The sequence below is a fragment of the Pocillopora damicornis genome, chromosome 1 (assembly GCF_964200805.1).
Source record: "Pocillopora damicornis chromosome 1, jaPocDami1.2, whole genome shotgun sequence".
Lineage (NCBI taxonomy): Eukaryota > Metazoa > Cnidaria > Anthozoa > Scleractinia > Pocilloporidae > Pocillopora > Pocillopora damicornis.
In genome coordinates, this window is record NC_142670.1 from 29,732,643 (window position 1) to 29,749,095 (window position 16,453).

Genomic DNA, 16,453 nt, shown 5'->3' on the forward strand with positions numbered 1-16,453 from the left:
TTCATTGCAATTTTACGAAATACATGTAGTTTCAGCTAGTTTGCAGCGTTTTGGGCTTGAGACCGGCAAGAGTGATGGTAGACACTCTTAGCAGAGATAATTGTGCTAGCAGATATTAAAATTTCACCTGTAAAGACAATAAATTAATTGAACACAAGAAAAAGGAAACTTGATAAAAAAAATTAAATTAATGGCGGGGAGAAAAGAGGGCTGCACTAAAGATTATGTACTTGTGTTCTTGAAGCTGAAAATTAACAAGGTTCCTAACAATTTTTGAAAATCACACAAATCCCAAGCTACATCCAGGGTTTTCTCTTAATAAAATTAACTCTTAAAACAAATTGGGATTTTACCTTGGTCCTTTTTTTTTACTTTTTATGTACATTATTTATGTATAAATAATGCTCTCCTGACTCTCCCCCAAATTTCCAGAACAAATGGAAACTCTTAAGAATGATCAAGCTTTACCTTATTGTTTAAAATTTTTACATCTTGAATTATCAAGTTATCACAGAGGATTTCCTGGTACTTTAACCTGTTTAACACCCTAAAAGAAGTGCACATATATACTACACACAATCAGCCCAGTCAAAATGTGCCACAGCCGACAATTTGGCTGCCTGCCACAATATAGCTGCCGCTAACTTCACACTTTTCACACTTCCATTCAAGACAAGGTTCAGCCTCTGCTGCCTATTACTATCACCAGCTTGCCTTCCACTCAAAAACATTTCGACTGAGCTCATACATACATACATACATACATACATACATACATACATAAGTGGGAGATTAGGTTACATGAGCTACAATTCAAAGAAACATTGAAAAATAAAATAAATCAATAGAAATAGTCTTATTAGCATGCAAAATCACCTACGGACAAGGCACACACTTTGCACCAAAATAGCTTTGCATCAAGTACATTATCTAGTACATTATTACCATCTTCAAGTATTTCTAATTTACTTGTGAAAATCACACAAATCATAAGCTATATACAGCATACAATCAGCAGCAAATTATTAGAAAGGAATGCAGTAAATTTTAATAAGAATATTACTAAGTAGTTAAATAACAAATAGCCCAGTAAAATTGTGCCAGTTGCCGGGAATTTGGTTCTCAATAAAATTAGCTAAAATAGCCAATCTTGAGTTTTACTGCTCACTCAAAATGGGCTGGCAGCTTACAATTTGGCTGCCTACAATGAAGTACCTTCCGCTAACTTCACATTTTTCAGACTGCTTTTCAGGAAGAGGTTTGGCCTCTGCTGCCTATAATTATTACAGCCAGCTTGTCTACTACTCAAAAACATTTTGACTGGGCTGTGCAAGTGTTACTAGCATATAAAAAGCACCTTCAGGTAGATTACAGCAAAGCAGACTTTGTACCAAATGCTCTGCATTAAGTACATCATTACCCTCTTCAAGTATTTCTAGTTTACTTGTGAAAATCCCACAAATCACAAGGTATATTACATTATACATTCCAGTTGACAAAGCAATCAAGGGTAATTTTTTCATAATGGATGCAATGATCTTCAGTATCAAGATTATTTGGTACCTAAATAGTAAAATGTTCGAGAGAAGAAATAATCATAAACATTTTTTCTTTCTCATCAGCATCGACTTCCAAAAGTAATGGATAATGACCACCTAAAACAAAGAAGAAATAAATCAAATTTGTGATTTCACAGGGCTTCAATACGAAACAACTATACATATCTTTTATTTCCTACCACTTACAAGTGGCAGGAATGGCTGAAATGGCCTTCACGTGAACACAACAGAATCCTATGCGTGTGTAACCATGTAGAACTATTTATTCGGTATCGAAATTACATCCCAAATGTCATGATATTTGACTGAAACTCAGCTTACCCATCTTTCGTTTAGACTTCGAAACTTGCTGCTTTTTACCACCGTTTCAATGTTTTCTTGTTGTTCAAAAGGTGGTAGGGCCATTGCAGACCGTGATTTTTTTTTTACTTGAGAACCAGATCACAACACCCAAGCCTTTTCACGCTAAATATTAAACTACTGAGATTTCCTTCGCCGCCGTAAGCCGCCATTTTATCTTTCCCTGAATACTAGTTCCCAAGCTTCGAGCCCGAAGGTCTCAGACATGCACTGAAATTATGATATTCGTTATTCCAGGGCCAATTTAGAAATAACGGTAATCGTTATTTTGGTGTCGAGATCATGCTGATCACAACTGAACGCACATTTACCCCTTTCCTCCGCCATCTTGAATGTTGTAAGACAGTGGAACCGAGTTCTTCTCTTTATTTAACACGTGTAAAGAGCATTGGTAAAGAGTGCCACGAAATTACTATATCCATAAATTTGGTGCCAATTTAGAAATAACGATAATCGTTATTTCGGTCTCGAGATCATGTTGTCCCCAACCCACCTAAGACGGTAAAAAGATTCTTCCCTGACCAGAATGCAACGGAACCAAAACAGATTGAAATCGAGGCGTTTTGGCGTGGGGTGGGTTCGAATCTTCTCGACGCAGTTGAACTCTCTCTCTCTTGTCCTTTTACCTCAAATCAGCGCACATTTTGCACCAAAATGGGAAGGTCGAGCACGTTGCAATGTGAAGTTCAATTGCTAGATGATCAGAGCACGATTTTGGATCTAGATGTAAGTGTTTTGTGTCTTTTTTTGCGGTAGACCTGGTGTTGCTTTGATTCGGATGCAATGTTGTTGTATCCATCAAATGGTATTCATTGTGGTTTATAATAGCTTCTGTCACTGTTTAGCGATTTTATGTAATTTGTTAGTAACGGTTAATCTCTCAACGCGATAAAGAACCTGCTAATTTTTTAATCATGGGCGAGGGAAACTAAAAGATTAGAAGGCGAAAGAGTATTATGCAAAATTTTCATTATCGTGTTTGGTGGCGGAGGGTTTGACTGTTATTAAAAAACGAACGAACTTATATGCCATGAGCCTAGATAGAATGCAAACTATGCAACAATCAGAAGGTCTGTTTTATTTTTCATACTTGTTTAAATGTTTAATGGTGGTACGCATTCAACGATCGAGCTTTACTATCGCGCGTTAATTACAGTAATTAATTTTCAAAAAATTTTTGCCTAAACTGTTTTATTCATGATTTTCTTTCGTCGCTTGGGCGGAATAACAAATACTAAAGGTAGTTGTGAACAGAACATCACTTAAAAATCATTATCCTTGTCAAGAAAAAATGTTAGGAAGAAAAGAATCATGTGTTGGTCATTTGATATCCTCTTGTTAAATTCCTGGCTCTGTTGTTTATTCCTGTAACAACACAATGTTGTTCTTTGGCCAATTCTATTAAATCGTGGTGTAAACACCTTGTGCCTAATACAGCTGTGAATATATGTGAGAGTTAACTAATCCATGTTTTTATGAACATTTTACTTTTCAGTAGTGCATTAGATTTTATATGTCATGGTTTAAAATTAGCTTCATTATAAAACTTTTTAAGTGATTTGAGTCGTTTTCTCTTTGTTTGAAGTAGAGATTATTATATGTCTGAAGGAAACCAAAATAGTTTTCAGATAGAACTAGAATTGGAAAGACTTCTGTGTAACCTTATAATATTCTGAAACAAGGCTGTAGTCAGAAAGACAATCTGTTCTCTTCATAATTTTTTTTTAATGCCTATTGAAGGGTGCGGAAATAATTATTGCCAGCATCAACCTAGCATGAAACCTCTCTTGCCATCACCATTTTTGACATCAATTTTACACTTGATCAATGGATTTTAGTTTAATTTATTTATTGGTATGTGAAAACAGTGCCAGTGCCATTTCATACAGTGCCTTTCATACTTGCTTTCATTTGGAATAGCTGTAACTATCTTCTGATCAGCAGATTCTTTTATGCATGTGTGTACCTGTTTTGATCAACGTGAGTGTTGGACTTAAAAGTTGATGCAGACACTTGCTTTCTGAGTTAGGACTTAGTTTTGAGCATTTTGTTATATGAACTTTTTTTGCTTGCTTTGTATACAGCTCAAGACTTTTTGAAGGCTTTCTATACAACCAAATACTGTATTTAATTTAATTAATTTAGTATATTTTTATGGGCAAGATTGGACTCTCACCTCTTTTAATTGCCAAAATGTCTTTTTTTACTGTGTACTCGGGCAATCTACTCAAACATTGTAAACACTGGCATTGTAAGGTCAATTGTTCTGGAGTGGATTGTCTCAGAATACTTTGCACCCAAATATCAGTATGAACGTTCTCCACTCTGTTTTCTATGCATTTGTGACTGTGAAAGGCAAAACTGAAAATGGAAAAAAAAGCGGAAAACCGTTCAAATGATAAAAATGCATGGATGACGAATGGTTAAAGAACAGTCCTTGAAGTGTTCAAACAGTTGCCTATCTGTTCGAACGAGTGAATAAAGTATTTGAATAGTTTGCTTAGCCGTTTGAACGGAGGAGTAAAACAGATAATGTCAAACACATGGGCAAGCTGTTTAAATGGATGAAAATATTATCAATCCGTACAATTGGTTTTACTAATCGTACAGATGAATAAATTTCTTATATGGTTTGTGAAACTGTTCCGAGTACATGGCCTGATCATGGAACGGGCAATGTTGCTGTGTATTGTTTTCATTTCATTAGTCGTTGTTATCAATTTCAAGGCCTTTATTCTCACAATCAAAAAAGGAGATTATTTCAATTTCTCATCAATTTAAAATGATAGCTGAGTTAATTGTTTGTCATACGATTTAGTCACATAGATTTGGGCTGTAACGTTTCAACTGCTGTTGAGAAACGATGAGTGCATTTTCTCATTTTGAACAGATGAATAGAAGGGATGTCAAACTGTTTGAATGGATGGTGCAATTCTCTGCACTGACACTTCTAGTTTGCAAACAGATGCAAAAACTGTTCGAACAGATGTCACAATACTTTGAAAGGATGCTAATGTATTTCAAACGGATTTTCAAACCATTCAAACAGATTGTTGAATGCTTTGAACAGATTTTTTGAGGCATTTGAAGGAATAAGGAACAGGTAATGAACGTTTTACCCGTTTGAACAGGTGACCGATAGTGTCTGTTTTGCCTTTCATGATCACATTTACAAAGAGAAATTGTTTAACGATCAAGAGCTTCTTTAGGTGGTGATGTTTTCCTCTATTTTCACAAATTTCATGTGTGATTCAAGGGTGATATTATGGGGAGAAATTAGATACTAATCACTGGAAAGGGTCATAGGGTTAACCTTGCCGTATTGTAAACAAAATTTTACCCTTTCTTGTCTTGTCAGCTTTTAATTATAGCATTGTCAACCAGTTATTGTTGATGAAATAAATTTGAAGAAAATGTTCAGCACTGAAAATTCAATGTTTAATTTTTAGAAAAATGCAAAGGGTCTAGTTTTGTTTGACAAGATCTGTGAGAAAATTGAAGTTGCTGAGAAGGACTACTTTGGTTTGCGGTACATTGATGAAAAAGATGGACAGGTACTTTACATGGTTTTTTTGTTTTTTGTTTTTTTTGTTTTGTTTTTTTAACCCTTTTACTCCTGGGAATGAACCAAAAGAAATTTCTTATCACAGTGTCATTGCATTTCCATACAGATACATGACAAGATCCAAAAAATATATATTGAAGATGGGTTAAAATGCAAGACTGCTAACTCATACTTAAAATTTCCTCAGTATGTATCTCATGAAGTTCCCAGAAACCTAATTGAAAAATTCTTAACATAGCATTGATTTGTGAATCAAAACCTGTTACTGGCAATTTATGAATTCAAGTGCACTCAAAACTGGGAATTGGCTACTTTGCATTATTCCTTTATGATATTGTAATAATTGTACCGTTTTTCATCAGTACTTATAGTGGTAAAATAGGGTGAAACAGAAAATAGTTAGCTGGCCGGCTGCTAGTCCTGGATTGTACCATAGATTTATATGTATGAATCATCTCTAACACCTTCTACCCTTGATGTACTTGAATTAATAATTATACCCATTGATATTTATACCAGTACAATCTTTTCTTGGTTGTAGTACAACTGGCTTGATCCACTCAGACCAATTAAGAAACAATTGAAACATGGTAAGGCTTGTACAGTATCATTTTACTCTTTGTAACTAAATTTGTTACCCTCCCTATGATTTTAGGGACAAAGGTGATGGCATGCTCACAACATGCTTCCACTTGTAAACAAAAGAAACAGGGTATACCATGCTTGCTGAGCATGTGAGAGCACACTTTAATCAGCTTATATGCTTTTAGAACACACTACAAACAATAGAGCGTTTGCCGTAGAACAGTAAAGCATGAGCAGGCAAACATGCACAGTGTGTGTGAGCAGATACAGCGCACTTGTGTGTAACTTATTGGACACGCTATGTGTGTTGTGTTGGCGTGTTGTGTTGGCGTGTTGGCGTGTTGGCGTGTTGTGAGCGTGTTATCACCTTTGACGCAGAAATCATATGCTGGGTCACATTTTATGTTAAAAATCTTTTCTGACAGTGTGTTTAAAAAATGCATGTGGTTATATCTTAGAGCCATACCATTTCTACTTTGCTGTCAAGTTTTATCCACCAAACCCAACTGCCCTTGTGGAAGACATCACCAGGTAAATAAATTACAGCTAAATCGGACATTAGCCTGTGAACTCTCAAGATCTGTGAAAGTGATAGTTATTTCTCCCCTCTTGCTACTACACGATTCCTCAAGTAAATTAGCTACAAGATAAAAAGATAAAAACTTCTTCCTGATAAATATTTCATATTCTCCTTAACTGTTTGCTAGAAAATGTGGGGATAACTTAGGGAGAAGTTACATATTAGTTATTTCTGGGATATGAAGGGCTAATCGAATCTCCTTTTCTACAAATACCTAGAAATAATATTGTGCGATGTTACATGTACTTCTTATTTATTTATTTATTTTTTAATTTTATCTCGTTTCACTTTATTTTTTGACTGCTAGTAGAATAATCAGAAGGAACGTTTAATTTAAGAGAATTAGGCTTTGAATACTTTTGATAGATCAGTTTTTATATTTGACTAAAACGAAAATGTATGAATTAGTTAAGTTTTAGTGGTTAAGTTTGATTATTAACCTTCATGTAGTTTTCAGCAAAGCTGTAAGTTATTCTGGTGTGGAAATGTATCTTTGTCATTTATCCTTGAAGTTCATTTTTTCCTTCTTATTGTTACTATTTTGTTTTATTTAAATTAGGTACTTAATGGTTTTACAACTGAGAGAGGATCTTCTGAAAGGAAGGTGAGTAGTTTATATGCAGTGTGAAATGTTTTAGAAAGAGAAACTATATGAAGTGTAATTTTCCATGTGTTAAAAATTAAGACAACTATAAGTTATAAAATTAGATAAATTACATTTTTACCTGAGCACTATAAACAAACTGATCCTCACAAATTAATTGCAAGTAAAGAAACTGCAGAAAAGAACTTTGAGTAATGTTTGGAAAGGACAGGTGTTCAGCCAGTTCTCCCAGACACAAGTAGGGCATGACCATCCACCTAAAAAGACTCGTGTTGCGTGTGAGGAAAATTTTTAGGAGGAAGTTGATCATTAAAAGTAAAATAGTTAAAATAGGTTGTCAGAAGTAGAGAAGTGACTTGAAATGAGCTACACTTATCAGTCACAAAATGTTGATTCTTTTTTTTCTTGTAGAATACAGTGTTCCATCCCTATTCATGCCCTTCTTGGATCATTTGTTGTGCAAGGTGAGCTGCAATTGTTAATAACCCTCCATGATATCACTTTAGAACATTAGCACATTCCTAAAGTTTGAAGTTTTACTATTAACCAGAAAAAGGTTGCCTGGAATGTCACTCAAAAGGCTAAGTCCACTTTGTTTATCATGGGCATTTGAAATGCACAAAAAGAAAAGAAGAAAAAAACAAAACAAGACAAAATTGACAAACACATACCTGTTTTTCATGATCTAAAGTTACATTGGATTAGAAATTTGCATAGAATACTCTTTGGCCTGATTTCTCTTTGAAACTGTAGTTGTTCATGTTTTAAGCCTCAAGATTTTGCCTGAAACTCCAAATTTGTTGCGTCAACATTTTGGCTTTTGAAAAGGCAAATTTTGCTTGTGAAAGAATATTTCACTCCCTTTATTTAATATTATTATTCAGTGTCCACATTCAAGAATTCAAATGAATTAATTGTAAAGCTCAATCAGTATTTCATACTTGCTTTTGTAGCGGAAGTTGGAGACTATGATCATGATGAACATGGAGATGGTGCAGGGTATCTTTCAGAGTTCAAATTCTGCCCAAAACAGGTAGTTAGATGAAAAAAAATGTTACTAGTTAAGATCATTATTCATCCATCAAATATACGAACAGGGAAGTGCATGTTCACCAAGTGGAGAAGTTTGTTTTTTATTTATTTATTTGTTATTTGTACTTTGAACCTTCTGTCAGAAAATGGTATGACTTCTTGTTTTGAGTAGTCTTGTTACCTGTTTGCTGGATATTGCATGGATATTACAGGTAGAAGTTTCATGCTTATTACTCTTGTGAGTTAAAGGGTTGATTTGAATTGTTTTTCTAGCCAGATGAGATGCTGCAGAAAGTACACCAGTTTCACGCTAAACACAGGTACTGTATTCATGTCTTGTACACAATGTATGATCTCTGATTTCAAGTGAACCTGCTTACACAGTTACTCTAAGCTGGAAAATATTTTACTGGCCGTTGCATGTAATTTTCTTATTAACATTTTTGAAAACAATGTTTTTTGTTCACAGAATGATTTCTAGTACAATGCACCTTGGTTTTAGACTTTATTTAGTACATTTATCTGTCCACAAATAAATAAAATATTGCACATCTTAAAAGAAAAAAAAAATGTTTTACTAAATATTCCGCAGAATGATCTATTTACATTTCCTATGATGCAAATAAGAAATGCTTGTTTAACAGTCAAAGGCTTACTTAGATGCTAAAATGCTAAATATTGAAGTCAGTAGTGATACTATGTAGAGAAATTAGATGCTGATCACTCCTGGGAGACATCCAGAAGTGGCTGTTAAATGTTATTGTCTATTTTTGTCCTGCAGAGGAATGACACCAGAGGATGCAGAATTGCAGTATCTGGATAATGCAAGGAAACTCCCCCTGTATGGAATCGACCTTCATCAGGCTGCAGTATGTGCCTTTCCTCAGTAACAGTTCTTAACCCTTTACACCATAACATTAGTGTGCATATTCTTCACACTATTTTCCTTATATTTCCTATGGTATTGAGAAGGAGAATTTGTTGAACAATCAGGAGCTTCTTAAATGAGAGATCTTTTTCTTTATTCTCATAACCTCTATATAAGATTCAAGAGTGCTACTTTAGGGAGAAATAAGAAGTTAGTCACTCTTAGTAATTAAAGGGTTAAGGCAGGCTAAGAATGGACAATGCCATTTTTAGCATCTAAAAGCCAAATTCCTCTTTAGGAACAGTTACATGTGATGCAAGAAAAACGAAAAAATTGGAAAGTCTAAAACATTGCATGGTGATGTTTATGTCAAAATCCATTTTTCTAATCAGTGCGTGCATGTGTTGTTATCTATAAAATCATCAGTTTGTGTTTGATTACTTGTAAAAGGAAGATCTTTATTTTTATTTTGTATTTCTGTTTAACTTGCCACAGGATGCTGAAGGGCAGCCAGTAATTATTGGAGTGTCAGCTTGGGGCATTCACATCTTCCACAACAACAGACTGATTAACAAGTTTGTTTGGTGAGTAGAAATGTTACAGTTGAGATTAGAAATTTTCACTTCTGACAAGAACCTGCCTCTGTTTACCATATGGTGTGACATGTTTGTCTGTTCTGTTTTATTTTTTTTATTGATCTGGTTTGTCTTTTCATTCTTTCTCTATTTATCATTTTTGTGCAATCTCTTCTTTTGTTTTTATGTCAGGCCAAAGATTGTGAAAATTGCTTTCAAAAAGAAGAAGTTTACCCTAACAATCAGGGCAGCTAGTGAGGTATATATTTACTCGTTTGCCATGTATTATTCTGTTTCCAATTTGCGCCAGACTGTGTTATGTGACACATGACTAATAAAATTTGAAATGAAGGCAGACACGTAATAAGTGCAGACAAAATATGCATAGGTGCAGTTTAAATAATTCAAGTTAAAACAAATTTCAGTCAAGCTCTTACATGCAGTGCAAGAGAAAGTTTACAATACTAGTATTATCTCCATACCCAATGAAGCTTCTGTAGGATGTGCACAATTGCTTTCTTAACATTTTAACTCTCAATGTCTAATTGTTATTACTCCTCTCTAGCTGCTACACATTAACCTAGTAAGTTAGTCAGGAGATTTTGCTATTAGATCAAGATAACTTCTTACATGTACCTGATAAGTTTCTTTTTCCTTTTTTTTATTTGTTACTTTGAACCAAAGTCAGAAATGACCTGAATTTTTATTTGCCTTTTGTGGTTGTTTGTCTCTTACAGAGTGATTACTATGCAGCAACAGTGCTGAGTTTTAAACTGGGAAGCTTAAGAGCTACAAAGCGACTTTGGAAGGTTGGAGTTGAACACCATTCATTCTTCCGACTGTCACAGGCTGATCTTCCACCTAAAGATGTGGGATTTATCAAGCTAGGCTCCAAGTTCAGATACAGGTGTGCTCAGTGAACATAAAATATGCAGTCTCTACTGGGAATTTAATGGGAATTTATCAGTGGACTTTCCACAAGGTGGCTCTTCTTGTCCACTGTTTCCAACTTGAATTGGAATTTTGAATGTTGGTTTTTGTGGAGGGAGGAACACCAGGAGACCCAGAGGAAAAACACTAGGAGCAAGGATGAGAACCAACAGTCAACTCTTACCTCTATGTGACACTAGGTCTGAGATCGAACTCAGGCCCAAGGGCCATCCCTGCTCCTCTTCTCCATTGTACAAATTATTAAAAAAGCGAAAAAAAAAAAAAAAAAAAAAGAGAAAAAGGGATTGATGCTTAACTGACATGTGACTGCAGCTTGCCCTGTCCCCCCTCTCCCCTCCTTCTGGCCACAAGTGACCAAGACAGAATTTCTCCTTACAATATCAATACAATGTCAACCAGATAAGTGATGAGAATAAAGAAAAATATCAACTTGGGGATAATTAGCTGATCCAATACTAAATTCTCTGAACTAGTATTATAAGAATAGTATGGTTGACAGTAAGGAGAATGACAAATTTGATCTGGGAATTAAAGGGTTTAGAACATGCTATACCATCTACTCAAACAACGCACATTCAGTATTCAGTTGAAAATGAGATGATGTGCTTGAGGCTGGGGTTTCATCATCAGCTGGGTCACTGGTTGACATACCCATTTGTGATTCATTGGCAGACAGCTTGTAGCCTTAGTGCAATCATGATTGTGCTTCTAACGGGCTAGTTATCCAAGTCAACCAAATTGGAGAGTAACAGTTAGGAGTAATAATGTAACATAAACTGAAGCAGACTCAACATACTGGAATATCCCTCTTTAAGAGTCTAAACCTCCAAAAGTTGCCAAGGAGGCCAGACCACCTTTGAAAGAGGAGGCCTTCCAGATTATCTAAAATACTCTCCTGCAGATCTTGACTCTCCATTGGTACCACATTGCATTAAAACCACTGATGAGGCCATTTGATTTTTGAAGAGTTTTTTAACTAAAACTTCCACTTCTAAGAACTTGTTGATAGATGAATATTTATGTATTAACCCTTTAAGTCCCACTACTGACCAAGACAGAATTTCTCCTTCTTCTATCTGTATAATATCAAGCAGACAAGTAATGAGAATAAAGAAAAATATTAATCAGGGGATTATTAGTTGATCCAATTTCAAATTCTCCAAACTAACATCACATAAATTGTATGGCAGACAGTAAGGAGAATTACTTAATATGAAATCGTGGGAGTTAAAGGGTTAATCTGCATTTTTTCTCTTTCCTCAGCGGCCGAACCCAGCATCAAGCGCGTCACAGCCAAGAGATCCTTCGCAATCCCCGAGATTTTGAGCGTGTTTCAAGCAAACGTTTTTCATCAAAAGTCCTTGATGGTAAGCCATGAGAAGAAAAAAAATAAATCAACAAATGGAGCTTTAAGATAACGGAAAAGTCTTACATGACTAGTCTTAACTCCTTGTCCCCTGGAAATTTGGGATTATTGAAAAGGCAATATCTCCAGTGGACCCAACCTGTGCCCTTGGTTACGGAAGGTGATATTTCTACACCTTTTTGGGGCATAGAAATGGTGCAAGTCTTGCTGCTCATTGAGCAGCTGTATCTCAGTGGGTTGAGTTTGAGTGATCTTAAATTTCTTTCAAAACCAGATTTGAAGTTTTCCTTTTTTCAATTTGTAGGAAATCGCAGGACAGAGGATATTCCAGAAGTACCATTACAAGAGGAAGAAGAAAAGGTTTTTGACGAAGAAAAGAAAGATGACGAAAAGCCAGCTGAGAGTACAGGTTATACTGAAACATATGCTAACTGATTCAGTTAGAGTTATATTTATATTAGTTGTTGTTGTTGTTGTTGTTTTCTTTTTCTTCCTCTTAACTATTGCTTGGAAGACTCAAAGTACTAAAAGGGAGATCTTCAGTCTTACTTTCAACTGCCTTTGCACCTAGTTAAAACCTTTCATTTAAGAACTGTGCGTTACTACGGACCATAACAAATTCTGAGCAGTTTTCCTCATCTTTTATTTTCTACGTTGTCGTCTTTCCTTGGTAGTCTCTTCCTCACGCTTCCCTCCTTTCCTTTCTTCTTTCTCCTTCCCTCCTTAACTTTCCATTTTCTTTAATTTACGCTCTAATCCATCTTTTTTCCCCTCCCTTGTTTTTTCTGCTCTTCCTTTCTTTGCTTTTAGCCTCTCACTCTCCCCTCCCCCACCCCCCACCACCGCCTCTCACTTTTCTCCCACCCCCCGCCACCGCCTCTCACTTTCCCCCCGCCCCTCACCACCACCTCTCACTTTTCCCTCCTCTTGCCCTTGTCCCTTCTTTTAATCTCCTCTTCTCTCTTTCTCTCTTTCTCTTTCTCTTTTCCTTCCCACATTTCTCTGTGCTTTTTCCCTTCCTTCCTTCTCTTTTCAGCTATGCCTTCCCTCTCTCTTCCTCTTCATTTTTCTATACTCTCTTTTTACACGTTTCCCTTTCTCTGTTCTTTACAGAACCAGGTGAAGCTCCTGTGGCAACAGTTGAAGGGTAAGAGTTGTCTCGTCTATAAATTCAATTACTTTTTTCTGACTGTCTGAATTTGTTTAGAGTCAGTTCTATTTGATTAACAGAGTTGATAATGTAAATTGATCACTGTAGAGTCCCTGAAGCTGACGTTTTTAGAGGTTAGCCGTTTAATCTCACAAAGGACTAACGCTCGAAACGTCAGTTAGAAACTTTTTACGGCGGCCAATTTACATTATCACCTAAGTTGATAAAACCGAATTGTCTTGTTATGCCCTACCCTCCCCCCCCCTTTCCACTGTTGATAATGATGATAATATTAATAGTGACGATGATAATAATAAACAACATGTAGTGGCTGTAACATAATTTTACTCCTATATTTTTTTCACTGAATCACTGTTTTTTATTTATTTATTTATTTATTTTTTTATTTACTTTTTTCTCTTCCACAGATGAGGAAACAAAATGAAGATTTATCTCGGGAAATTCCATTTCTTACTCCTTTCAGGAATGTTAATAGCCAGCATTTCACAGGAACATACGCAAACGATGAGCTTTAAGGCTTGATGTTCTGACAAGATTTTACAAGTCAATTTTATATCATCCTCTTATATGCTAGAACATATTGATGTCTTATTGAGTTTAAATGCTTGTATTCGCTAAATTGTAATTTTAATAGTAGGCAATGGCTTTGCCTGAAAATTAGGCAAGATTTCCGCTCAGCCCCATATTTCATTATGCGAACAGTTCTTGGATAAAGAAAACATTTACGAAAACAATTATTATACATTGCGTTTTGGAAAACGGATTAGTATGGAGTTATACGGAAATCTTTCCGAATATTATTAAGTTTGAAATGAGGGATAAAAATATCGTGCCAGATTCCTAAGTTTTTAATGTCCTCGAACGCTCTAAGCGCAAAGATTCCTTTCTTCGATATCTTCTGGTAGGCTTTTTGTATTGGCAGAACAGAAAGATTAATGTACAGTGGAGATCCTCTCCAGTTTTACATGACGCTTGACCAATCTTTACCATGAGAAGTCTTAGAGAAATCAGCAATGGTTTTCTCGTCGCATTGTCACTGAAACTTAGTGACTTGTCCCCGTGCGCGGCTTGGTTTTTCAGAAGACAATCCTCGTAATTCTGGGTGGAAATAATTTTCCATCAGATTAGATCAGATTAATGACTTGTTAGATAGTTTTTTTTCCCTATTTTACATTACAACTAGTTTTCCTAACACTAAGAAGAACCGCGCGCAAGTCTTTAAGCAGATCATACGCTTTCAGAGAAGAGAGATCAAAACTGAGTTTATCTGTTAATCCTAGATTAGCGCAAACCGCCTTTTTGAACAACCTGTCCGAGCTCTGATCTTTTGACAAATTCTCACAACAGTTTGTCTAAGACTAAGTATGGAAACTTCTTACGGGAATTTGTGTTTTGACTATTAGGCTTACAGGGTTAATTTTAAAAGGTGCTATGTTACGATGCTGTAGTTTGAGATATTTTGAGAGGCCGTGGAAAAATCGTTTCGTTTTCGGGAGTAAATTTAGCTTGCATGGCCGGAGGTTTTTAAAATGTGCATGCAATGACTTAGTTCTGTTTTTTTTTGTTTTGTTCTTTTTAATTATGTCGTAAAGACGAGCTAATGCACTTATTTTGAACTCTAGATAGAGCAGTTTTCAATTGAGTTTCAAAAGTATTCCGGGTTTGCTTTACTTTGGTCTGTGATTGGTCCATGCTCTAAACCAATCAGACGCCAAACGAAAACCAGTGATTACTTGGTTACCCGCTTTTCCCGCGCTTTTGCCATATTTCCTTTCATCACTTCGAGTGCTCATTGGCTAATTATGACGCAAACCTTCTGGCTGTTGCGATTGATTTGGATTTGGTTTTTACGACAGTCAATCGAAAACAGTTCTATGCTACTCATAAATATATTTTTATCACTCTACTTTGCTATTTGCAAGATGTACTATCAATATGCACTATCTAAGATGAGTTAAAGGTAATTTTGAAATAATGAATTTTTAAAATATTGCTGTCTTAGTATGGAATTGCGAAATACTGTCGGTATTTGCAGTGTGTTTTGTTTGAGCAGTACAATATGTTGATTATAAATGAAACGTTGAAAAGTGGTGCTTTTGTTTCCTCTCTCTTTCTTTCTTTTCTCTTTTTCCTCAAATTGCGAAAGTCAGGCCAGCATGCAACCAAAGGGAAGATGGGAGGGGAGCAGAGAGACAGTTTGAAACAGCTGGCACCAAATTAAATTTTAACTTTGCCGCTCCCATCAGTGATTAATGAGTAATTTCTCGATACAGATTTAAAACACAATTTACTAGGACTTGAGTAATCTCGTGCTCTGATATTACCGTTCACGTGAAACTATTACTGAAACTGCACAGAAGCTGTACAACCTACAGGTCGTGAAAGGTCTGGATACGAGGTTAGTACTCGACATGTAGTTTCGTGTAGACATGAGTAGACATCTGTAGACATGTAGTTTCCAACGAATTATTAATGAAGTCTTGTGATCGAAACATGATGCGTGTAACGGGAGGGTAGGCCCAAGTATCTCGTTTCCTATGAAAGAAATTACGGAAAAGCATGTTGGATGACTTCGTGCCTCTGTTAAAAGCGTTCTTTTCTAACTACATCTCTGGTGGGTTATGCGTTTTGAAGAAACGAAACTCATCGATCAGGGTTCATTTATTTACCCCTATTATTAATATTAATAGTACTATTCCTATTATTATTACTATTATCATTACTATTATTATTACTATTATTATTAACATTATTATTATTTTAATAAAATATTCTTATATTTCACTTATTTCAATTTTCAACATGATTATTCACGTGAATTTAACTTCCTAATAGGCTCGTACGTCATGCAATCACCGGTGGGGTAGAATGATTGCGTGGAGTTACGAGCCCTACAAGGTCTACGTAGGACGCTAGGGAGAATTTTACGTGGATTTACACGCGCCGGGGAGTCCTTGCGTGACACGAGCGCAACCGTCTGCACAACTGCATGACAGACTGCCAATCTCACCCCCGTTTCGCAGTAATTTGTTATGGCCCTGAAGAGAGGAAAAAAGGAAAACTTAACCCTTTGAAGAAAAAAAAAAGCATTCCTTAATTACGGAATTCGGTCTCATTACACGCCGTGCACGTAGTTACCAGATCCCCAGACTGAGTTTTGGTGGTAGCTTTGTGAGCCTCATCAATTAAATAAAATGTAATTTATGGAGGTTTCGTCCGTCGTAGTAACCTGTCAAG

General features: G+C 35.9%; 1 protein-coding gene and 1 long non-coding RNA gene across 3 annotated transcripts; one reads left to right on the top strand and one right to left on the bottom strand.

Moving 5' to 3' along the window:
* Positions 1 to 442: 442 nt before the first annotated feature.
* LOC149053201 (uncharacterized) lies at positions 443 to 2,272 on the bottom strand. The gene is made up of 2 exons (XR_016188426.1): positions 1,881 to 2,272; positions 443 to 1,655 (listed from the first exon to the last, which is right to left on the bottom strand). It is a non-coding gene; the product is annotated as an uncharacterized LOC149053201 (long non-coding RNA).
* A 228-nt stretch (positions 2,273 to 2,500) lies between these two features.
* LOC113679596 (band 4.1-like protein 3) lies at positions 2,501 to 15,303 on the top strand. 2 transcript variants are annotated; one of them, XM_089212175.1, is made up of 16 exons: positions 2,501 to 2,645; positions 5,369 to 5,473; positions 6,026 to 6,074; positions 6,528 to 6,600; positions 7,209 to 7,253; positions 7,665 to 7,717; positions 8,207 to 8,286; positions 8,559 to 8,605; positions 9,067 to 9,154; positions 9,649 to 9,737; positions 9,921 to 9,987; positions 10,466 to 10,635; positions 11,943 to 12,046; positions 12,350 to 12,454; positions 13,159 to 13,192; positions 13,624 to 15,303. In XM_089212175.1, exons 1-16 carry the CDS (start codon positions 2,574 to 2,576, stop codon positions 13,625 to 13,627), a joined length of 1,185 nt encoding a protein of 394 aa, XP_089068301.1. In that variant the 5' UTR covers positions 2,501 to 2,573; the 3' UTR covers positions 13,628 to 15,303. The 2 variants fall into 2 exon arrangements, with proteins under 2 accessions (XP_089068301.1, XP_027052365.1); XM_027196564.2 differs by lacking the exon at positions 13,624 to 15,303 and having other exon boundaries at positions 13,159 to 13,196.
* Positions 15,304 to 16,453: the final 1,150 nt, after the last annotated feature.

Coding starts and splice junctions, on each gene's coding strand:
- LOC113679596 (XM_089212175.1), top strand. CDS start 2,574: ATGGGAAGGTCGAGCACGTTGCAATGTGAAGTTCAATTGCTAGATGAT. Junction 6,601..7,208: donor CTTGTGGAAGACATCACCAG/GTAAATAAATTA, acceptor TATTTAAATTAG/GTACTTAATGGTTTTACAAC. Junction 9,738..9,920: donor CTGATTAACAAGTTTGTTTG/GTGAGTAGAAAT, acceptor TTTTTATGTCAG/GCCAAAGATTGTGAAAATTG.